Here is a 23964-nt window from a genome sequence, read left to right as displayed (position 1 = left end):
ATAGTTCTCAGTTACACTCAATCTTTCCCCTACTTTCTCTTTTACTTTCAAAATTTCTTGCTTATATCCTTTTCAGATAGGAAATCAAACAACTATTATTCTATATAGTATAACCAAATAAAAAACAAGAACGAAATGACAAAGAACGTACTATTACTAGGTTCAGGTTTCGTTGCCCAACCTGTTATCGATACTCTATCCGCTACGGATGGTATCAATGTAACCGTCGCATGCAGAACTTTAGCCAATGCACAAGAATTGGCTAAAAATTCAGGTTCCAAAGCTATTTCTATAGATGTTACTGATGACTCTGCTTTAGATGCTGTAGTTGCACAAAATGATGTCGTTATTTCCTTAATCCCTTACATTTATCATCCAAATGTCGTTAGAAGCGCAATCAGACAAAAGAAGAACGTCGTCACATCCTCCTACATTTCCCCTGCTTTAAGGGAATTAGAACCAGAAATTAAAAAAGCTGGTATCACTGTCATGAATGAAATTGGGTTAGATCCAGGTATCGATCATTTATATGCCGTCAAGACTATCGATGAAGTTCATAAAGCTGGTGGTAAAATCAAATCTTTCTTATCTTATTGTGGTGGGTTACCAGCTCCAGAAGATTCTGACAATCCATTAGGTTATAAATTCTCTTGGTCATCAAGAGGTGTTTTATTGGCTTTAAGAAACTCTGCTAAATACTGGAAAGATGGTAAAATTGAAACTATCGATTCTGAAGATTTAATGGCTTCTGCTAAACCTTATTTCATTTACCCAGGTTATGCCTTCGTTTGTTATCCAAATAGAGATTCTACCGTTTTCAAAGACCTTTATCATATTCCAGAAGCTGAAACTGTCATTAGAGGAACTTTAAGATATCAAGGGTTCCCTGAATTTGTCAAGGCTTTAGTTGATATTGGTATGTTAAAAGATGACGCATCAGAAATCTTCAATAAACCAAATGTATGGAACGAAGCTCTAAGGGAATACTTGGGTGCTAAGAGTTCATCAAGAGAAGATTTGATTGCAAACATTGACTCTAAGACCAATTGGAAAACAAGTGAAGATAGGGAAAGAATCCTTTCAGGTTTTGCTTGGTTAGGTTTATTTGAAGCTACTCCTATTACACCAAGAGGTAATGCGTTAGATACATTATGTGCTCGTTTAGAAGAATTGATGCAATATGAAGAAGGTGAACGTGATATGGTCGTTTTACAACATAAATTTGGTATTGAATGGGCTGATGGTACCACAGAAACAAGGACTTCTACTTTGGTCGATTATGGTAAAGTTGGTGGTTACAGTTCAATGGCTGCCACAGTTGGTCTACCAGTTTCCATTGCTACCAGATTTACTCTAAATGGTACAATAAAGGGATCAGGCTTACTTGCTCCATATTCTCCAGAAATTAATGATCCAATTATGAAAGAGCTAAAAGAAAAATATGGTATTTACTTGAAAGAAAAGACTATTGCTTAAACACCATATGTAACATTATAACATAAATGGGGAACAAATGCCCTTTGATAGATAAATAACACTCTGTTAATAAATAGCACGCTTAACTTTACATATGGTTATACCCAAATTAATAAATATTTTATTCAAACTTAACTGATTAATATATCTCGAACTTCTATATTAACAACGCCTTTTAGGTGAGGACTCAAAGTTTCACAGCGAATGTACACTAATGACATTCTGGTCAAGTTGTACAGCCTTTAGCAATATCTCCACCAATCGAACCCGTTGTTACCAATCGTTCAGACTAATTGACCGGTCTCAACCGTATATATGGAGCAATATATATACAACAAATATAAGTATATATTTAATTTTTTTATTTGGTTCATTCATTGAGATTTTTTATATGAGATATTATTTAACAAACTTTTAGGCAAGAGCTGTCACTGTATACAAAGATAGTTTAACATATGCAATTGATTGTTCTAACTGTTAGGCCTTCGTTTCTTGTTTTCTTGATTCGATGGTGGTCCTAATGGAGTTAAATAACAAAAGGGAATCAATTGAATTCCAGCCGCCAATGAGACACAAATGAAAAATAGGATTTATAGGAATTGATTATAACGTTTCCTTGATAAAAGAAAAGGGGATATATTTTCAAAAATAGGACTATAAATATATTCCACGAAAAATTTGCCGTTTGTCTAACACCTACTAAAAATTTAGATCAAGAAGTAAGTCACATAAAAGCTTTTGCATAACAGGGACAAATCTCTGAATTCTCAAACTGATAATATATTATTACTCCTAGGTGATATAACACACTTTTCTGAGCAGCATACTTGTTGCCAAGCTGATGTGGGTTTCCTTATGTAATGTTCTCTCTCCCTTCGCTTTTCTTGAGAAATTCGATTGATATTTAGAACACAATAACAGAAGGCGTTTATCTCATCGATTAACTCTTCCTTCCTGTTTCAGTCTATATCTATTCAATTTAAGACATTCAATAGTGAAGAGACCCATAAGAGTGCCACATCTATTTTTTTCCCCATAGTATGGCGCCCCTATGATGTGAAGACTCGTAGTAACCATTGGTAACAAACGGTTACCAATGGTAACTGTCGGTCCTTCGGACTTGGGCGTGTAACTCCTTCCTAATCCGGAAACCGACTTACACAGCCCGGGGCCATTGTTTACTTTTCCTTTCTGGGACCGATGGCCCTTAATTTTGATGCTTTTGTGGCACCAGCTCTTTCTTTCTTTGAGACAATGGAGGAACCCTTTGTGTTGTGTCTGAAATTATCCTAAAAAAGAGTAATGGTTTCCATGACTCAAATGGGTAAAGAACGGTTGCTACGTATGGATTTAGCAGTCACTTTGAACGTTTGGTGCTTTACAATTATAATGAAATAGAACACTTAAGAAAAAATGGAAGAAAACCAGTCGGTTGGGTACTTTCGGGTAAGACAAGATATCAATCTCCTGTCTGGTAAATATTTAAGTATCACCAGGAAAATTCACTTGGGGTAGCCTTCAAAATGGTTCTACTTTCCTCAAGATCCCTATTTTTTCAAACGAAAAAGTGTATCAAAAGTTGACCACAACATACTAATTCTCCATCTCTCTTTCCTTTTTCTTTGTCTTTGTAATTATTCATTTTTTTCAACAGTTTTGCACATTAAAGTATTCTCAGCCTTTTAATTGAAGCACAACAAAATAAAAAAATAATTATTATAAAAAGATAAGATTAAGTTTCCATATTGCTCCCTATATATAAAATTTTGAGCTAGTGATGTTACAAACAGTTCGTACTCTTAAGAACCCAAGTGACTATGAAAAAGTTGATCTAATAGAGGCAGTGTTAGGTCCTACCACCAAAAGAGTCCTTAAACTTCAAGGCGACTCAATGCCCAATCACAACCTTATTTCGAACAAGGTACAAATCAATATTATTGAACTCCCAACTCCTGAACCTACTTCTCCAGAGGAAAGGGAACGAAGGACAATGCCAGGAAACTAAGACAACTCAATGGGGTGGGGGTCCCTATAGTGGCAAGAAGCTATGTAATGCGTGTGGGTTTTTTTATTTGAAACGGAAAGATATCATGGTATCAGAAATGGTAGTGCCGTGATGAGACACAGAAGATGTAAGAATCCCAAGTATCGTTTGAATCCTGATATATTCCATGTTGATGATGAATATATGAGGAAATTGAGAAATGATAAAAGTATCATCGAGAATTTCCAAGATATTCCATAATCTTTTCTTTTTCAATAGGAGTATTTCCATATTCTTCACATTTTAATTGGATCCCAATGACACCGTATATGTTCCACTAGATAATATAACGTCCACCTTTACAGTATATAATAACATTAATAATATTCTGAATAAATTTGTAACGATAAAAAAATATTTTTCAGTAAAGAAGCAATACTATTCACATACATTTATATAAGGAAAGACACTGAAGGAATGTAAGAAAGAAGGTTCTTTAGAGCAAAGTCCCTTTATTGCGTCACAGGATTTCGGAACAAAGTCCACGAATGTGCCACAATGTCAAATTTATAGGCACTGTCAGCACCCTGCCGCACTGTAGTTTCCTGTAGGGAAAGTAAGTGGTTCAATCTTGTCACTTTCATAACAAAGGACGACTGATTGGGCGGATTAAATTATTAATTCAAAGGGATTCAAGTAAATAAAAGAAGGAACGTGGAAATATGGTAATTTTTTTTTACTTCGAATTATTTATAATGTGCCTAAAATAGCAAATACAATATTGTGGTATAAACTTGACTCAAGTACACTTCTTCTAAACCTTCTTGGCTAGTTGTCATTGAAACCGCCTTTGAACAAGAAACAAATTGGTATTGCAATAATTTAATGCATACTCTCAAGTTTCAAGGCCACGTTCTGAGTAGCTTTTAGATTGTTGTTTGGGAATTTGTATCTCTTTTCGTCACCTACTCCTCAGTAGTGTTATATTGTCCACTAATATTACAATTCTCTTTGGCATGCAGCCAATGGTGGGCAACCAATACGTTACCTTTCAAAATAGAAACGACAAGCATATTGAGGGTAGTAATTAGCTTCTTCTTTATATTTCTTGTATCAGTTCAGAACGTGATGGTCTGTTACGAAGTCCAGCATTTCATTACTACAAAATATCAATGCTAGGCTAAACAGTTTAATAGTTTCCCCTATTATTTTTCCTGAATGTTCTTCAATGATAAGAAGGTGAAATGCTTACCATCACCAGAGCTCTCCCCGACAATTACGAAATCGAAATAGTTGATGGACATAAGTAGGGAATTCAATTAGAGGGAGTTAGACCGGGAAAGATCAAGAAGAATTCATGTCACAAGTAGTTTTTTTAAAGAAAGGCTAATTTGACACGTCTCTGTCATCAAGCAATTTATTATTTGCTTCCTTAAGTTACCTAAAATAAGAACCGTTCGCTGTTACTAAGGAAGTTACAATCGGATTACGTTTCTTATTCATCTGAAAGAAGGGCTTTTTGCTATTATTTTGTTAAAAGTGGTATTTACTCTCTTAAATTGACCTTGAACTAGAGTGGGACCTCTACTTATACATATAAGAGGTGAGATGTTTACTAATTTTAGCAAGTTTATCATTAAATTTATATAAAAATCCTAAAACAGCCACTATATATCCGAGGAAACTGATTATTGGCCTTGCATTCTGAACTATCAACGACGAGTAAAACAATTATAACCCTAACAGAAAGAAAGTTATGTTTTCCAAATATTAGTGACGCGACGCGAAAACGCGTTAAAGGTATGTTTGTTGCTTATTTGAGAATTTCACAGAAATTTATTTTCTAAGGAATATAAATAGGCATAACTTTATAATTCACAACCGTTTTTACTGCGTTCTTTTCAATAGTCACTATTATTTTTTAAAAAGGAAAAAAATTGTATGGGCTATTATCACCTTAGCTATGACGCCTTCAGATAGTTGCGGTAAACGAAGCCCATAGATTACGGTTATCCTAACACGTTAGTTATATAATTTCGGTTATATAACGACCAGAGTGAGAAGAAACACCAAGAGAAGGGCCTTCATCCCTTCACTTTACCATTTTCTATTTCTTTTCATTTTGAAAACGTGCTACATTCTCCTTATAATTATTATTCTCTTATTGTTGTGTTTTATAGTAGCTTCGTATCTTCTACTTATATTGTCGAGGTGTCCTCTTATAATAACAATCCTTATTGATATTCTAGAACGAAGAATTGCTTTTGCTGATATCCCAGTATCACTCCTAATAGCTGCCGGAATTGCATTCTGAAGATATAAATGCAAATATTTATAAAAAAATCTTAAAATAAAAAACTAGTATTACCCAAGACTGGGCGAAGTTTGTTTATTAAATAAGCCTGCGGCCAATGCATCACTATACATGCGTTTAATATACCCGCAGCAAACCTATACAACTATTGTTTATCTATATCAAACTGTTTTTTGTTATCCTCATTCCTTTTTAGAAATAGGTTTTGGGGAATAACCACTGAAACTCATTTTCCTTCTCCCTAATTCAGATGCATTTTCTTTGAGCTCTTGCTTAAAGTTTTGGAAAGCCTTGGATAGGTTTTCTTCTTCAACTTCTAACCCATTCGTGTCTCTCCATTCATTATAATCTTGGATAAAAATCAACCATTCTTTCTTTGGATTTTCCCATTCTTCAGGTTCTAAAGATGGAATACCTTGAGTCATATTCATTTCATCAGCCTTAGTGGCTGCTTCATTTTCTTGTTCATACTTTATTTTATCCTTTAATATATCCCCAAGTGAAGTTGAAGTTTGTGCTATTTCCTTTTCTAATGCCTTTTGCCTAATTATTTCCATTTCCTTCGGTTGTTTTGACTTACAGAAGTTTATAACATTTTTGGCAAATGGTCCTCTAAACAAAAAGAAAGAAATGGCAATACCAATATGGCCATAAAAGTAAACAGACGACCAAGCCTTTAATGACTGTCTAAGGTCCAGAAGGAGGAAAGGTTGAACCAGATAACCAAATGTAACTTTAATAATCCACATTCCCAAATAATCATAAATCCATTTATATGGACCTGGTGTGACACCATCTTTTTTCAAGAAAATTGGTCTTAAATTACGTCTAAAAAATTTCCCACATGTTTGATATAAGGCACCGGTTGCGAATGTCAAATAATATCCAGGTCTTGTACCATGCCAAAATGCAGACGTCAAAAATGTAAACATGGTAGCTCGGAATCCAGGTTTAGAACCTTTCTTTACTACTCTTAAGTAAATAGAATATTTTAACCATCTATTGGTACTCATATTCCAACCTTCTAAACATTGTCTTGTATTTTCTGCCATTTCTACATTCCAAATATCAACATTTTGAACACGGTTCCATTTAATCTTTTTAGTCTTTGGCTCGTATCCGTTATAACCTAACCCACAAACAATACAAGATGCTTCAGATATTGTCCAGGCAGCATAATATTTAAATCTTGCAATTAAACCCAATAAAAACATATAATGGATTTTGTAAAGGAAAGACTTGGAAGTAAAATTTGATTTATCTATGACGAAATTGACAGGGAAATATTTAAGACCCATGGCATTCAAGAACATCCAAATTAAACCTTGAATAACTTTCCAAAGTGCCAATTTCCCATTTTTTGGAATTGATCTTTTGAAATTGAAATTTCTCAATCTATATTGTTTTGGCTTTTTAAATTCCGGCAGATCATGGAACATTTCACAGTTTAACCAATTGATAAAATCAGAATAATCAAAGCTTGGACCAGTCAAGAGAGTTGGATAGAAGAATGAATATGCTAAAAATTCTAAAATTGATGGATGGCTTTTAATGGAATGATCCTTTTGATATTCAGTTAATTCATCAAAATCCTCTTTAGATAGATGAGTTCCATCATGATATGACCATGCAAATGAAATTAATTTCATTGCCAAGACCATTTGTGAGCTGGTAATATCAATTGTAGTATTTGTTGAACCATTATAGAATTGCGCATGAATATGATTCATTGCAAGATGACCCATGATGAAGATGAAATTTAAATGTGGCATGAATTTGGAATGATAAAATCTTGTAATTAAGAATGTAAACATTGAACTAATGAAGAGAGTTCTAAACCCGCTAGAAAGGTTCAAAATACCAAATAAATAGAACATTGAAATGAAAATAATATAGAGACATTTTGACTTTTGCTTCTCATCTGGTATTCTTTTCAGAATAGCATTTGCTGGAAAAGAACCTAGCAAGCAAAGAGCGTATCTTAACGTGAAATTATCGATTCCGTACGTCTCCGAAACGTTTATTAGTAGTTGATCTACTGGGTTATGCATTATATCAATAAAGTTATGTATGGCTTCTCTTGAATATCAGGCGTTTTTGACAGATCTTGGTTTCCACAAAACAATTCTCGATTATTCTTGAAGAAATAAGCCTATTGATGCCAAAACTCTAGTATAATTGACAATAATCAGACCTAAATCGATCGTAGCCTTCTTTCAACTATCCCTGATGATCCAATTACAAGTGAATATAATTTTATAGATAATTTAATAGAGTTACTCAACAATTGTTCAAGTTTTAGCATACAGTATTGTAAACGTCAACTATAAATTTAAATTAGCGCGAAATTCCGATTTTGGTGACAGATTACTTAATCATAATGTTTTTGAAGCAATTTGAATGAAACCGTCTACTTGTCTTACATAAACATCCTTTTTTGCTTCCCATTGTCAAGCAGTACATTGCAGTCGTCTGCTATCCTTCCAATTGTGTTCTAGTTAACTAGGCTACGTATGTATGTATATACCGAACTGCAGTTTTACGGCCCAACCTGGGACAAGTCATCTGAATTAATACGGAAGAAGGGAGTAAACAATAGAATGGTCCATTTGCTAACCTTGTGCACATATAAGGCTATCAATAATGGAACAGCACTATAATGGACATATTTGGACTAGTGTCTGACCTTTCTCAATACTCTACGGTTCACAGTCATTGTTTTTTGTCCATCCTCCCAAACCGTGTTTTGTTCCATGCCATGTTATATCCGCGGAAATAAAACAGAATTTTTATTTGTTTCACGTGCCTGAGGTACAAAGGGAAGTATAGAAATTATTATACTAGTGGTTTCCAGTCATGTGATCGCAAATGAAACCTTCCGAATTTGAAAAATTTGGCCAGTAAGCGAAACTTTATATTTCTGTGGGGGGATTTATCATAATCTCAGAAATACTAGTAGCCAAAGTGTTGACATATCTTCTGAATTGCTTGGTGAACAGAACATCCCCCCACCACCAACTTGTATAAGATCAGTAAACGTATATCACTTGTATAACAAACACGATCCTTTGAATCAACTAAGTCCCCCTTATTCGTTTACCATTATGATTAGTAATTTTTCCTTCAACGAGTGCATGTATTGATACATAGAATATATAATATGATGTTACATAGATGATATATAGACATTTGCTCAGACCCGTAACTTTACCGAAGCTCCTTCTAACGATATTCGTTATATTCTAAGTTTAGGGAAAATTAGACTAGTTTATAGTGCTATACCATATAAAGATTACGCCAGAAATAAAAGGGACTTTCATACTTTCTATGGAATAATATTTACAATCCACTACAAAATTGTCTTGAACTGGAATTTTTACCATTACTGATAATGCTACCACTCCTAAGAAGAACATTTATAAGGTACAATAGCACAATTGCTAATGCCACTGCTGCTGGTAAGTCACCAACTGCCATTGTTTTCATGAATATGGGTGGTCCCTCTACCATCCAAGAAACCCATGATTTCTTATACGAATTATTTGCAGATAATGATTTGATACCAATTAGCAAAAAATATCAACCAACAATTGCTAAATATATTGCCAAATATCGTACCCCTAAGATTGAAAAACAATATAGAGAAATTGGCGGAGGATCACCCATTAGGAAATGGTCAGAATATCAAGCTTCAGAAGTTTGTAAAATATTAGATGAAACTTCACCAAATACTGCTCCACATAAACCTTACGTGGCATTCCGTTATGCAAACCCATTAACTGATGAAGCTTACAAACAATTATTAAACGATGGTGTAAAAAGAGCAGTTGCGTTCTCTCAGTATCCTCAATTCTCCTATTCTACTACAGGCTCATCAATTAATGAATTATGGAGACAAGTGAAAAAATTAGATCCTCAAAGAACAATCAATTGGTCCATGATTGACCGTTGGCCAGTACATCAAGGTCTAATTAATGGATTCTCAGAGAATATTACTAGGAAATTGAAAGAATTCCCAGAAAATATCAGAGACAAAGTAGTTCTCTTGTTTTCAGCTCATTCCTTACCAATGGATGTGGTAAACACAGGTGATTCATACCCAGCAGAAGTAGCTGCTACAGTTTATAAAGTTATGCAAAATTTAAATTTTTCAAACCCTTATAGATTGACTTGGCAATCACAAGTTGGTCCAAAACCTTGGTTAGGTGCTCAAACTGCTGCCATTACTAAATTCTTAGCACCAAAAGTTGATGGGCTTGTATTAGTCCCAATTGCTTTCACTTCAGATCATATTGAAACCTTACATGAAGTTGATTTGGGTATTATTGCTGAGTCTCCATATAAGGATAAAATTAAGAGATGCGATTCATTAAATGGACAAAAACTTTTCATCAACGGTTTGGCTAGTTTAGTTAAAGATCATTTACAAACTGGTGAATTGTATTCAAAACAATTACCATTAGATTTCACTTTGGGGAAATCAAGTGATCCAGTTGAAGATCTTTCACTTTTATTTGGTGATCATTCTAAAAAATGATGACTGACTCTTCTTTATTTATTAGTTCATTTTTTCTCACCAGAAAAAAGGAATGCTGTTACCAATGGACTATCTGTAGACTATTTATTTATTTATTTTATTCAAATGCGTCCATTACATTTTTTTTTGCATATATAGTTTAACACGAATTTTATCATAACAGTATTATTCAATCTAATAATACTTTCAAAGTGCTAATATATGGAGGTTGGCTTCCTCAGCAAGTATATTATCCATATACAAAGGATACTTCATGCCATAGCCACTTTCATAACTTGTGAAATAACTTTTTGAATTTTTTACCCAAATGAAGATGTTTCTTTTTCTTTAATCCATGTTCTTCACCACTATCTAATCTGTAAATATGTCCAGTAGAATCATAAACGTTGCTACTGAACTCCATAGGATTATCATTCTGAGTTGTGTTCAATTTAGAAGTCAGCTTGTTCCATTTATTACTGAATCTTCTAGGAGACTCCCCTGTATCTATCTCGTGAGAGGATGTTCCGTTTTCTTCATTCTCCTGATTATTATTATTATCACTATTATTATGACAATGATCTAAGTTAATCATTTTGAAAAAAGATGATATTTGATGGCTCTCTTCATGACTGGGACGTCCTTTCAATTCATTAGAAACATCATCATCAGAATCCTGGAACCTAGATTGCATTTTATTTTTTCGTTCTAGTTCCTGTTGCTTATTATATTGAGCTCGATACTGTGTACTGATATCATCACTAGAATCTCGCAAGGATAGTTTCTTAAACCCAATATGCTCAATTGAGGAGTTATGTTTCCTATTTTTCTCAAAACTCGAGCGTTTCATAGGTGGTTCTTTTGGATAAAGTGCCGAATTATGTAAAATCATTTGTTCCCTTGATAATAATGATGACGACGTTTCTGATGGTTGCGATAAATCTCTTGCCAGAGTATGTTCACTGATTCTGCTACTATTAAGTGAGTGCATTGTTCTCGAATTAGTTTGCTGAATGGAGGTTCTTGGCGGAGATGTTACTGTAATGAAAGGTGGTGACACTTGATGTAATATCTTTGTTTCTACGGTTGGACTTTTCGTAGCGGTTGGCACTTGATGATTTCCATTTGGCCTATGCCGTTGTTGTTGATGAGTTCTGCGTTTCTCACTTTTTGGGGGAATAGCCTCTACAGTACGTGTATCGTCGGCAAGAATTCTCTTGCTTGCAATTGTGGAGCTTGAAGGTAGCTTCAACGCTAAAGGCTGTGGGGATGGAACTATCTCTGAATAAACAGAAGACGTTGAACTTGTTGGCGGGATGGTTGATGCTTGTGACCTTGGTCTTAAAGGAGAAGGAACTTTATAGAGTGGACTGGAAACTTTTGTTGAAACAGATGATATCGAATTTGCAATGTTTTTGCCAACAGCAGTACTGGTAGTATTATTGTCGCATACTGCATTGGTGAGATGAGTTTTAGCAATATTCGTGCCCACTATAATATTTGGCTCCAGCTTTTGTGCTGAGTTGGCAGCAGATGAAGAGTACCCTGTTGGCCGTAAATATTGGGCCATTGACCTATGTGCATCTTGACGAGATGCTGGTAGCTCATTCTTTCTATCAAAATATGACTGAGTTTCATATGAGTCATGGAATACCTCCTCGTCGTCTTCCTCGTCGTCATCATCTCCGTCAACATCAGAATTATTGCTGTTGACATCCTTAGCATCTAATATTGAAAGGTCTGATTCAATGTTGTTTGCATAACTCCCTGGAATATTTGCAGAGTTGACAGATAATATTGTCGGCATTCTTCCAACTTTACGAGGATATTTCGTGCTGTTTTCATCTGGAATATCTAACGATTCGACTAATGAAACTTTACTTGTATGTGTTGAAGTCAATGGACTTGATGATTCTGTATTTTGTTGAATGTCCTTCGTTGAAAAATTAGAATCATCCAAATTAATCATTTCTGTAAGACGATCCTTAATTTGCTTTTCATGCTCAGTTAGCTCTTTAGCAGAACCTCGAATAAAATCGGAACCCTCATTAGATGGATTCTCTCGGTTTACATCTGATACTCCGATACGATTATCCATTACCTGGGCACTTCTGGCTTGAGTATCATATTCTGTGGATGGATTTGAGTAGACACTTGTTTGTGAAGAGTTTTCTTTTAACTCATTTTCGGGGCATATCAGAGGCTCTTGTAGAATTTCTTGGATGTGCGTTGGAAGAGCATTGTTGGAAACTTTGTTAGTGTTATTTCCTGTTGATTCAGACAACATACTGGCATCATTTGAATATATCAATCCCTGCTCATTTCTGCGGGGATTATCAGTATGGTTACCTTCAGTAGCTCTACTTTGCCCTTCGTCATTATTCCTTACATTGTGTAATGTATTTTTGGAAGAGTTTGGCTTTAAGGTAACATTAAGGTGTTTTGAATCCCCTATGGATGTTTTTCTTGCCACAGAGTTATGGTTCAGCTTCTCTTTCTGTTGGTTATTTCGTATCTGTCTTTGTTTTGAATGACTATTACTAGGAGATATATTCAATGGCCTTATTTCGACACTAGTACCGTCTGAAAATGAGTCGAATACTGGAAGATGCCGATTCTGATGCAGTTGTTCTCCATAATGGTAGGATCTATTACGGGGTATCCTGCTTAATTTCAAAGATTCCAGCCGGGTATTGTTATTACTTGTTTTCAAAATACTATTGTTAGCGCGATGTTGTAATGAATGGTCATGGAGAAAATCGTTCTCTTCTTCAATTGAAGTGTCAATCAAAGAGTATGCAGGTCTATTGTTCCGACTATTACGTTGGTTAGCAGAGTGAGATGACGACGACGTACGAGAAGAGCGAGAATGGTGCCGTTGTTCATAATTACTATTTGTATGACTTTCCGTCGAATAACGTCTTTTTAACCTCTTGTCATTTGATGGGCGCATACTAGTCTTTCTGTATATATGACTATTATTTTCATTTTCCCTTAAATCTGGAACTTCTATAATGGTTAAACCGTTAGGGCCTGGAATGTACTTCTTGATCATCTTAAGCTGTGAATTTGATTTTCTATTTCTGCTATACGCAATTGGGTTCTCCGTATTAGTTGGCATGGAGAATGCACGTCTTTCATGCATATTATCATAATAGTTTGTAGTGTGCCCATCACTGTTATGTGATGTGGCGTGTCTTTCCCTAAATCGGGGAGATTGAGCAAAATCCGATGATGCTAATCTAGGAGAACTCCTTCTCAAGGATAACTTAGAAGATTTATTCATACTTTTCCTTCTCAGTTCTTGAACATACATGCTAGTAGCACGGTCATGATTGGGGTATTGAAAGTCATTATCTTTAGAATTACTTATAGCTGCTGCTGCGGCAATAGCAGCCGAATTCATTGGTCGAGCAGGGTCTGCCGATACCCTTTGATTGTAGATCATTTTTTAATTTTGATGCAAAAGAATAGTACTACCGAGCCTAATATCTGATAATTTGTGAATAAACAAAATAAATAATTTGATCGCTTAATTCGTTCTAGGACCAATAAAGCCATGAAATAACTCTCTTTAATAAATCTATTTGAAGAACATCATGGCTCTCTTTTTGAATTACATTTGTTTTGTTATTTAATTTCAAATGTTTCGGCTCGAGGAAAAAGACAAAATCAAAAATGATAGCGCCTCCAGGGAACTTATTGGTATGAATATCATAATAACCATAACGATATTTTAAATAAACATTGGTTTAGTAAAAAATCTTCAAAGATGTTTGTTTCTGTTTGATATCTCTAAAAGAATTGCTAGCAAATTAAGAAACTGGTTCCAATTGAAGCATGCACTATACTTCTACAGCTAATATATACAGAAAGAGCTATGCTTTCGTATCTTCAACAGCTAATCGTCACTAGATGCTATCCATAATATATATATCATATTATTATTAATGAAAATACTTTTTTGAGGAAGCTTATCGTTAATAAAATATAGTAGATTTATTGATTACCTATCTTATGAGCTTTGTGTCCTCGTACTTTTTAAATATTTTATATAGCATTTGAGAACCTTTTTTCTTTTTAGGTTTTCGTATCTTAGAATAGACTGCGTAGATAAATATGCCAGTGATCGGATTGGTACTACTGCATATCACCACTCATGTTCTAGTAATATCACAAGTACAACGAGTAAAGAAAGGCGACTGAAAAAGTAAATACGCAGTAAGCAGCTTCATATTGATGACACTAAATAAATCTTAAAGTAAAAAAAAATTCACTTAAAACTAAGAGAAAGCGAAAATTCATTAGAAATTTCCCTTTTCCCTTATCCTTCTCAGTTAAAAAATGTAATGAATTTCCATTAACTATATAGGGGGGTTATGAATAAATTATCGTCTAATAAAGAAATGTAGGTGCGGTATAAAAAAATATGATTGAATTTTTTATCTCAGCATTAAATTAAAATTCCCTTATAATTTGTTAACTTTCAAAGTTGGTGGTAAGGATTGGATCAACTTCTTGGCCTTAGCAGCATCGTTGATGGCTAAAGTGTATAAAGTCTTAGAACCTCTGACCTTGAATTTGGTTTGTCTGAAAGACTTACCAGCCTTGTTAATCTTCTTGTTGACCTTAACGGTGGCAGTTTTAACGTCAGCTCTTCTGGTCAATTCCAAAAATTGCTTAATATCGGTAATTTCTCTGGCCATTTTTATCGTTTTTAGCTTGGTGTGGTTCTTATTTTGCTTGAAAAAGGTTAGCCAAGAAAATTCACCATAACGTTCAATTAAACCTATAATTCGAGATTCACATATACCTGTCAGCGGTGTACGTAGTCTGCAAATTTGTCAAACTAACCTGGCGCCGTGAAACTAAGCCTGTGCAACCTTCAGGATTCCCAAACAGACGCAATGGGGAATTCCTATCCCGGTCCGCGCGACGCCTTTGATAAACAAAAATCAAATTAAAGCGGTACATATTTATAAAGATGTATGGATGTAAAATATGATGTACGGATTGACAAATATAGCAGTCATGGGAAAATACACGAACATGCTTCAATCAAAGATGTAGTGACTGTACTGTGATTTTGAAATAAAGATAACGATTTAAACAACATCTTCCATCTCAATTTCTTCCTCTTCAGCATCATCTTCCTCTTGTTGACGTTGTAATAATTGATCCCTTTCGCTCATCGTTCCTTGTGCATTGGTTTGACCACCTCCAGTTTGATCATCTGCCAATTCTCCCAGAGTAGCCTTTCTTTCTTCTTCTTTTAATTTCTTATATTCTGGTCTTAATGTATATTTGAAAGCATATGGTCCCTTCTTAACTAAAATGGCAACTTTGTCCAAACATTCCTTCAAGTGAGCTTCTGGTTGCCTTGTCCTTTCTTTCAAACCTTTTAAGGACCAATAATCATATTCATCAAATAACTTGAATAGATAATCCAAAATTTCCTTCTTTGGCATACGAATGGATTTGATATTGCTTTTTGCCTTTTCACGGCCAACTTTCAAGAAATTAGATGTATCAGATCTCATTGACATACCTGTATGGCTCATAGTAACACCAACAGTCTCGGCCAAAGTAGTAATTCTTTCCTTATTATTAGTCTTGACAATATTCCTTCTTTGTTCCACAATTTTATGATAGTTTGGGTCATTCATGGAAGGCATGACTTGACATTCATGACATACTGTCCCCACGATTGCAGTCTTCTTTGGGATAGTCTTTACGTATGGAATATAACGATCTCTACCATCTCTATCTGTCATAACTCTATGATTGAATCTTTTCCTATGATTTTTCCTCTTTTGTTGTTGTTGCTTCTTCTTTAATTCTTCCTCACGCTCTTGCTTTCTCAAATAAGCCTGTCTTTGCTTTTCAGGATCAGCAGCCAATTCTCTTTCACGTTGTTGATATTTCTTTAAATTTTGTTCAGTAAATACATATTCATTCTCCACAATCTTCTTGGTCAATTCCAAATCATATTCATGCGGTATAGTATCATTTTCATTTTCATTCAATATTAATTTAATTTTACTACCATCTTTATTAATTCTAATTTTCCCCAATTCTTGTCCATGTAAATTATTACGATCTCTCCAAGTTTCCGCTAGAAACATGGGTAATCTAACTAACCAAACTTGTCTATTACTACGAGATAAATCTAAATCCAAACTTTCCTCATAGACTTTAGTTTCATTATTCTCAATATCGTTACCATCAAAGACTTCTTCTTCTTGAGATAAATATTCATCTCCAGAATCATTTTCAGCGGTAGCAGAAGCAGTGTTGCTGCCAGTGATACCTGTGTTAACTGGTTTATTTGCAAGGACGGGTGCAGGACTATTTTCAGACATTATGTGGTATTTAGATCGTGGCAGAGAAAAGTGGGTGAGTGTTTCCCTTTCTACTTTCTTTTGATCAAATGAATGTATGCATGCAAGTTAAGGAGTAGTTTGATATGGTCATTGTTAAAGCAGTTTTTTTCTTTTCAATACGTATATAGCGCTTCGCAGTGAAATGTTTTCATTTGTTTAACATAATGGATGACATATTGAATATACATACACATAGAATGTAGAGCTTACTATGTAGCTCCCAATAGTAAGAAGGAAGCCTTCAGCAACTTCATACAAAGACGGCTCTATCATGAATTTCGATATAGGTAGTTTTTTAGAAAAGGAAATATCAAAGAAAAGGGATGAATTGAAGGAAGTTGAAAAGAAACCTATCGAGAATCTCAATGAAAGCAATTCTAGCGAACAGGAGAGTGTTACATTAGACCCGGTTATAAATGTATCTAACGGTCCAGTGCATATAAAAAACTCGAAACTGGAGAATGCACTACCAATGGCGAATCCAGTATCTGAACGACTAGAAACCAGACCAAAAAGAATCGAGGCTATAATGAACAAAGAGAATCATATGGATATGACTATAGATCCTGAAAGAATTGGTGAAACTAACCAAGATATTTTAACCCATGTATCTATGCAATGTAATTTGTACCTTCATACGTTGTTGAAGGAATGGGGAGCAAATTCTGAGAAGTATCATCCAGAGCTACTAAATGAGACGAAGAGAAATTTGTTCCCATTATTTGTCAAATTACGGAAATGTAGTTTAGAATCTGATTTACTAATATCTTTAGCGACAATAGTATACCATTTACAACAAGCAACTGTGGACACTAATGAAATCAATTCAGCTATTGAATCGTACATGAAATTAAGTTTGGGAAATGTTGCTTGGCCAATTGGTGTTACACAAATTGGTATTCATGAACGTAGTGCTCATTCAAAAATTAGGGGACAAGTTCAAAGAGCCAATGTCATGATTGATGAAGTTACTAGATTATGGATTACAAGTATTAAGAGGCTAATCAGTTTCCATGATTGGTTTCTTAAGCATCAAAGCCCAATATTAAAAAAGAAGTAATGACAATTCTCAACTACGGTACCGAGTACTATCATTCCAGTGCAATGTCATTATATCAGCACTTTCAAAAGATCATTAACAAAAATAGAGTTTCAATGAAGGAAGTTTTAACAAGCTGATACAGCTATGTTTAATTGTCTGCTATACTCTAGTTCCTCATGATATATACTGCATAAAAAATACAAAAAGGGAACACTAATTCGTGGTGAAATACGCGACAATCGTCCAGCACATTCTGTCTAACGTTGAATGATTGAAAACGGTTTATTATGAGAATAGCTTTTCAATAAGATAGTGACACTTTTTGAAGGGCAAGATTCGATCCCTTTGTAATGATGTTTAGAGGAGGCGCAGTTCCAGGGTAAAGTCTTTGATCTTTGCAAAAAGTATACAAAACAATTGGTGAAGCTTGGAAGCATCATCAACTCTCATTGTGGTTTATCTCGTATCGGCTGTGAATACAGAAAGACTTCCTTTTCTTTAACATGCTACGTACGTATAGTTATTGAGCTATTGAATCAAATTCTCGGAAGTCGAGATTCTTAGCGAGATTTGACGTAAAAAACTGTTTATTTATATATGATATATATATACGAATATAGATAGATACATGTAACAATGACAAAGGATAAAGTAGACTTACAAAAGAGGTAATGATTAATGACGATGAATTATGAAAATGATGCAAATAGATTATGGATTGATGGATGTTTTGATTTTGTTCATCATGGTCATGCCTGTGCCATGTTACAAGCACGTCAAACTGGGTTAAGAGCTCATAAGGATGAATCTCGATTATTTGTTGGTGTTCATAATGATACTGATATCAATTATAATAAAGGTGCACCTCCAGTGATGAATGGTCCAGAAAGGTATGCTCATGCAAAAAGTATTAGATGGTGTTCAGCTGTTTTGGAAGATGCTCCTTATGTGACTGATCCTATTTGGATGGATAGATTTCGTTGTAAATATGTGGTCCATGGTGATGATATTACTTTAGATGCTAATGGGGTGGATTGTTATCATGTTATGAAGAAGATGGATCGTTTTAAAGTTGTTAAAAGAACGTATGGTGTTAGTACGACTGAAATTATTCAAAGAATACTGACTGGGATTGTACCAGGACCAAATGATGAAGATTATCGTCCAACAGTAAATGAATTAGAATTCTGTAGTCTTGGAGCAAATGGATTTGATAAACATTGTTATGTTTTTGATAAAAATTTGAGTCAAGAATGTCAAGTTGTTGGAGGTGGATTTGAGATGAAATTAGAGGATACTGTTTTAGTAATTGGTGATTTTGATTTATTCCATGTCGGTCATATTGATCAATTGAGGAAGATTAAATTAGCATTGGCACCAGATAAAAAGCTGATAGCTGGTATCAAGACTCCATCGGTATCATCTGAATCTGGAAATACTATAATGACATTAAAGGAAAGAGCGTTAAGTGTTCTCAGTTGTAAATATGTGGATGGTATTGTGATGGAGCCAGACTGTTCTATAACAGATCAACCTGATATATTTTCGAAAGTTTATAAGATGGATTCTCGAGAATTAATCGATGGCGGTACGTTTAGTGTCTATTTAACTAAGGAAATTATCATAGGTCGTATTGAAGGTCAACGTGATGTATATACCAAGCGAAACATTCAGAAAGGTATGACTATGTAAAAAAGAATATCATATAACATCTATATTAATTATATATTAATCATTGCATTACGCTCCACACAAGGTTCATCTAGTTATTTAAAGGTTCCCACATTGTGTGGCCCTGCGATGAGGTACTCCGGTGAGATCTTTTTAAGAATTTTTTATTTTTATTTTTTATTTTTTTTTCTTTCCAGTAACAACAACGTTATTCTAACTTAAAGAAAAGTTGACGATGAAGGATAAGATAAGGTAAGAAACAATATTTATTATAGTTTGTTTTCTTTTGTATGAGGTAGATAAAGAACGAGAAAAAGCAGTAAAAGGAGATGTCAGATTTTGATTTTAACGAATTATCACTTCCTGCAGACACATTAGCACTTCTTCAAGAATTTAGGCAAGAAGAAGAGGAACGTCAAAAGGAATTTGATAAATTATATGATGCAACAGATGAAACGTATCAAAAGAAGAAAAGGGAAGAAGGTATGAATCTTTTCAAAGAGGATTGGCAATTATCTCAATTTTGGTATAGTGATTCTACCGCGGATATATTAGCGGATGCTCTTTTGGAAGGTGCAGATGAAGATACTGTTATTGCAGTGGTCAGTGCACCATCTGTTTACGCTGCTATTCAAAAAAGACCTGATTCTGAAATACCAACGAAACATATTTATTTATTCGAATACGATAAAAGATTTGAATTATTAGCAGGGAAGGAACATTTTGTATTTTATGATTATAAGACACCTGATGAATTTGATAGTGATATTAAGGGGAAAGTGGATAGATTGTTGATTGATCCACCATTCTTGAATGAAAATTGTCAAACCAAATCATCGATTACAGCAAAGACTTTGTTAGCACCAAAAGGTGATGGCAACAATGCCAAGACGAAAAATGGTGTCTTGAAACATCGCCTGATGTCATGTACAGGTGAAAGAATGCATGAAATTATATCTAAAGTATATCCTGATACTAAGATCACTACTTTCCTTCCTGAACATGGGAATGGGTTAAGTAATGAGTTTAGATGTTATGCTAATTTTGAATGTTCTCATTGGAAATTTGACCCAAAGCAGTAGGATCCTACGTCTGGGCTGCCGGGTGGAAAGGCACACACACATACCCCCTCTCCCATTTATATGCATATGTACATGTATATGTATATATGTCAATAGAATAGAATCGATATTGTATAATAGACTAGCGGTTATCCCCCAGCAGGGTGCGAATATAAATGATGCGACGCTGAAGAAAAACCAGTAAGTATGGAGCCTCCATTATAAGGAAAGGTATACATTAAGGTCAACTTATAAATGAGCATGCATATAGTAATTATACATCCTGTGTAAAATATAATTAAGTAATAAAGATTGATCACGTAGACGCGAGCTATAGAAGTGCTGAATCTTGTGTTATCCACAGTAGAAACAATAGCCTTAGACAGATCATGTTTTCGAGTTACCACCACAACAATCGATAGATGATAAGGGACAGATACTGTCGTTAACCCGTCTGAGTGACTGACTTATATATATAATCTCAGATGGCGGTGGTAATTATGAATCTGTTATAGTTATATCATGTGGTCTGCACGGTTGCCCCATATTAAATCCCATAATAAATCTGAATCTGAACAGGTAAAAAGGTAAACGCCGATAGCCGCCGAGAGCCGCCTTCGAGGAAAATGGGAAATCGTTTAAACTGAAACTGTGTGTCGTATTCGTTTACCTGAGTATGTATGTATGTATGTATGTAAGTAAGTAAGGATATATATAAGAAATATAAGATTATATAAAGGATACTTGTCGAACAAGGGGAGATTTTAAAGTATAGATATATGTGACATTTTCTATCTGTGCTGCTTACAATTAGGCATCAATATAAACACAAACCAACACACCCACGCAATGACAGAAAAATTCGATTCGGTACTATTAATAGGTGGTTCAGGTTTCTTAGGTCTACATTTAATCCAAAAATTTTATGACATGACTCCAAGACCCTCGATCAATGTATTCGATGTGAGACCACTACCTGAAAAATTATCAAAACAATTCACTTTCAATCCATCGGATATCAACTTCTACCAAGGTGATTTAACTTCCTTCAACGACGTCAATCATGCAGTTCAATCAAGCCACGCTCAAGTAATCGTTCATTCTGCATCCCCAATGCATGGTCAACCTTCTGAGATTTATGAAAAAGTAAACGTCCAAGGGACACGTAATGTTCTTGATGTATGTTCGAAAAATCATTTCGTTAAATTATTAGTATATACTTCATCAGCAGGTGTCATTTTCAATGGACAAGATATTCATAATGGTGATGAAACTTGGCCTATCCCTGAAGTACCTATGGATGCATATAATGAAACAAAAGCCATTGCCGAAGATATGGTATTAAAAGCTAATTCAATGGATACCGAAGAGGGAGGTGATGGATTCTATACAGTAGCTTTAAGACCTGCTGGGATCTTTGGGCCTGGTGATAGACAATTAGTACCTGGGTTAAGAACTGTTGCAAAATTAGGTCAATCGAAATTCCAATTGGGTGATAATAATAATTTGTTTGATTGGACTTATGCTGGTAATGTGGCTGATTCTCATGTTTTAGCGGTACAAAAAATTTTAAACCTACAGAATAATAATGATAATAATGAAGTTAGTACAAAAGATTATAATAGAGATGTTGTGTCAAAAATTGCTGGTCAAACTTTTTTCATTACAAATGATACACCTACTTATTTTTGGTCATTAGCAAGGACAGTTTGGAAAGCTGATGGTCATATCGATAAGAAAGTTATTGTTTTGAAAAGACCCGTTGCAATCTTGGCAGGTTATCTTTCTGAATTCTTTTCTAAATTGTTAGGTAAAGAACCAGGGTTAACACCTTTCAGAGTGAAGATCGTTTGTGCATCTCGTTATCATAATATTGAAAAGGCAAAGACCTTATTAGGTTATAAGCCAAATGTAGATATTGAACAAGGAATTAAAAATACTTTAGCATGGATGGATGAAGGTTTATAAAAGCTCACGTGTATATATATATATAAATGTATAGACTAGAACTGATTGTTAATGGAAATATGTAAAAAAATTACAACTCTAAATAGAGAGGAATATCACTTCTTCTCATTTGCTTGTTTGCTTGTCTGTTCCCTTCCCTTTGTTCTGCTCTGCAATTGTAAGTGTAATTGGAATTGCGACGTCCAGTTCACGTTAAAATTAATGTTAACGGGATCCGATAGCCCTTATGTTATGTAAGTGGAAAACTTCACAGTTATTAAAAGTTGTATTAAAAATGATGACAAGAGTCATCCAAAAGAAAACAAAGAAGAACTTGTAAACGTGCAAACAAGTGAATAGTAATGCCTGAATCTAACAATCTGCAAACAATTAACTCGTGGCGAACCATCCTCTCCACTGCAACCATAACCGCAACTTCTCTTATAGTAGCAGGATATACGACATACCAACTATCAAAACAATATCAAAAAGATAAAGAAATACCAACTATCAAAGATGGTGTAGAAGAATTAATTGGCAACACTCCCATGGTGAAGATAAAATCCCTTTCGAAAGCCACAGGAATGGAAATATACGCCAAGATGGAACTTTGTAACCCTGCAGGAAGTGCAAAAGATCGTGTTGCTTTAAATATTATTAAGACTGCAGAATCGCAAGGTCAATTAATAAGAGGTCAACCAGGCTGGGTATTCGAAGGTACGAGTGGATCCACTGGGATTTCCATTGCAATGATATGTAATAGCTTAGGGTATAGAGCTCATATTTCTTTACCTGACGATACATCATTAGAAAAATTATCATTACTAGAGAGTCTTGGTGCCACGGTGAATAAAGTTAAACCAGCAAGTATTGTGGATCCAGATCAATATGTTAATGCAGCAAAGAAGGCTTGTGATACACTGTTAAAGGATCATTCTGGTGCTAAAGGTGTATTTGCCGATCAATTTGAGAATGAGGCTAATTGGAAAGTTCATTATGAAACTACAGGACCTGAGATTTGGAAACAAATGGATGGTCATATTGATGCATTTATTGCTGGATGTGGTACAGGTGGTACCATTTCTGGGGTATCCAAATATTTGAAAGAGGCGAAAAATTTACATGGGAAATGTCATGTTGTATTAGCTGATCCTCAAGGATCTGGTTTCTTTAATAGGATCAATTATGGTGTAATGTATGATTATGTGGAAAAGGAAGGCACAAGAAGAAGGCATCAAGTGGATACTATAATTGAAGGTATTGGATTAAATCGGATTACCAAAAATTTCCATCTTGGTGAATCATTTATAGACGAGTCAATAAGAGTGATTGATAAACAAGCTATTCGTATGGCGAAATATCTTTCTGTGAATGATGGTTTGTTCGTTGGTAGTAGTACTGCAATTAATGCAGTCGCTGCCGTTGATTTGTCACGTAATTTGAAACCAGGTTCAAGAATAGTCATCATTGCTTGTGATAGTGGATCAAGACATTTAAGTAAATTTTGGAAAGAAGCAAGAGATGTGGAACGTGATATTAGTCTTGATAAAGTCATGGAAGCGTAGTTTCA

General features: G+C 34.7%; 11 protein-coding genes across 11 annotated transcripts; 7 read left to right on the top strand and 4 right to left on the bottom strand.

Annotated features, from left to right (window-relative positions):
* Positions 1-135: 135 nt before the first annotated feature.
* On the top strand, positions 136-1476 carry LYS9 (saccharopine dehydrogenase (NADP+, L-glutamate-forming); the record flags this gene model as incomplete). The annotated part of the gene is made up of 1 exon (XM_003672655.1): positions 136-1476. The coding sequence occupies one exon, from the start codon at positions 136-138 to the stop codon at positions 1474-1476; it is 1341 nt and encodes a 446-aa protein (XP_003672703.1).
* Positions 1477-5956: 4480 nt separating this feature from the next.
* On the bottom strand, positions 5957-7825 carry ALE1 (lysophospholipid acyltransferase; the record flags this gene model as incomplete). Its single annotated transcript, XM_003672654.1, has 1 exon — positions 5957-7825. The coding sequence occupies one exon, from the start codon at positions 7823-7825 to the stop codon at positions 5957-5959; it is 1869 nt and encodes a 622-aa protein (XP_003672702.1).
* Positions 7826-9165: 1340 nt separating this feature from the next.
* On the top strand, positions 9166-10311 carry HEM15 (ferrochelatase HEM15; the record flags this gene model as incomplete). The annotated part of the gene is made up of 1 exon (XM_003672653.1): positions 9166-10311. One exon carries the CDS (start codon positions 9166-9168, stop codon positions 10309-10311), a length of 1146 nt encoding a protein of 381 aa, XP_003672701.1.
* Positions 10312-10579: 268 nt separating this feature from the next.
* On the bottom strand, positions 10580-13738 carry SEG2 (Seg2p; the record flags this gene model as incomplete). Its single annotated transcript, XM_003672652.1, has 1 exon — positions 10580-13738. The coding sequence occupies one exon, from the start codon at positions 13736-13738 to the stop codon at positions 10580-10582; it is 3159 nt and encodes a 1052-aa protein (XP_003672700.1).
* A 1021-nt stretch (positions 13739-14759) lies between these two features.
* Positions 14760-14996, bottom strand: RPL38 (60S ribosomal protein eL38; the record flags this gene model as incomplete). The annotated part of the gene is made up of 1 exon (XM_003672651.1): positions 14760-14996. One exon carries the CDS (start codon positions 14994-14996, stop codon positions 14760-14762), a length of 237 nt encoding a protein of 78 aa, XP_003672699.1.
* A 399-nt stretch (positions 14997-15395) lies between these two features.
* Positions 15396-16652, bottom strand: TFG2 (transcription factor IIF subunit TFG2; the record flags this gene model as incomplete). Its single annotated transcript, XM_003672650.1, has 1 exon — positions 15396-16652. The coding sequence occupies one exon, from the start codon at positions 16650-16652 to the stop codon at positions 15396-15398; it is 1257 nt and encodes a 418-aa protein (XP_003672698.1).
* Positions 16653-16944: 292 nt separating this feature from the next.
* Positions 16945-17733, top strand: PRP18 (mRNA splicing protein PRP18; the record flags this gene model as incomplete). The annotated part of the gene is made up of 1 exon (XM_003672649.1): positions 16945-17733. The coding sequence occupies one exon, from the start codon at positions 16945-16947 to the stop codon at positions 17731-17733; it is 789 nt and encodes a 262-aa protein (XP_003672697.1).
* Positions 17734-18393: 660 nt separating this feature from the next.
* ECT1 (ethanolamine-phosphate cytidylyltransferase) lies at positions 18394-19407 on the top strand (the record flags this gene model as incomplete). Its single annotated transcript, XM_003672648.1, has 1 exon — positions 18394-19407. One exon carries the CDS (start codon positions 18394-18396, stop codon positions 19405-19407), a length of 1014 nt encoding a protein of 337 aa, XP_003672696.1.
* A 308-nt stretch (positions 19408-19715) lies between these two features.
* On the top strand, positions 19716-20468 carry EFM5 (protein-lysine N-methyltransferase; the record flags this gene model as incomplete). Its single annotated transcript, XM_003672647.1, has 1 exon — positions 19716-20468. The coding sequence occupies one exon, from the start codon at positions 19716-19718 to the stop codon at positions 20466-20468; it is 753 nt and encodes a 250-aa protein (XP_003672695.1).
* Positions 20469-21296: 828 nt separating this feature from the next.
* Positions 21297-22415, top strand: ERG26 (sterol-4-alpha-carboxylate 3-dehydrogenase (decarboxylating); the record flags this gene model as incomplete). Its single annotated transcript, XM_003672646.1, has 1 exon — positions 21297-22415. One exon carries the CDS (start codon positions 21297-21299, stop codon positions 22413-22415), a length of 1119 nt encoding a protein of 372 aa, XP_003672694.1.
* A 341-nt stretch (positions 22416-22756) lies between these two features.
* MCY1 (putative cysteine synthase) lies at positions 22757-23959 on the top strand (the record flags this gene model as incomplete). The annotated part of the gene is made up of 1 exon (XM_003672645.1): positions 22757-23959. The coding sequence occupies one exon, from the start codon at positions 22757-22759 to the stop codon at positions 23957-23959; it is 1203 nt and encodes a 400-aa protein (XP_003672693.1).
* Between the last annotated feature and the right edge of the window lie 5 nt (positions 23960-23964).

Source organism: Naumovozyma dairenensis, chromosome 11, assembly GCF_000227115.2.
Source record: "Naumovozyma dairenensis CBS 421 chromosome 11, complete genome".
In the NCBI taxonomy this organism is placed as follows: domain Eukaryota; kingdom Fungi; phylum Ascomycota; class Saccharomycetes; order Saccharomycetales; family Saccharomycetaceae; genus Naumovozyma; species Naumovozyma dairenensis.
Note: the sequence above shows the minus strand (reverse complement) of the source record. Positions and strands in the feature narration are given on the sequence as shown.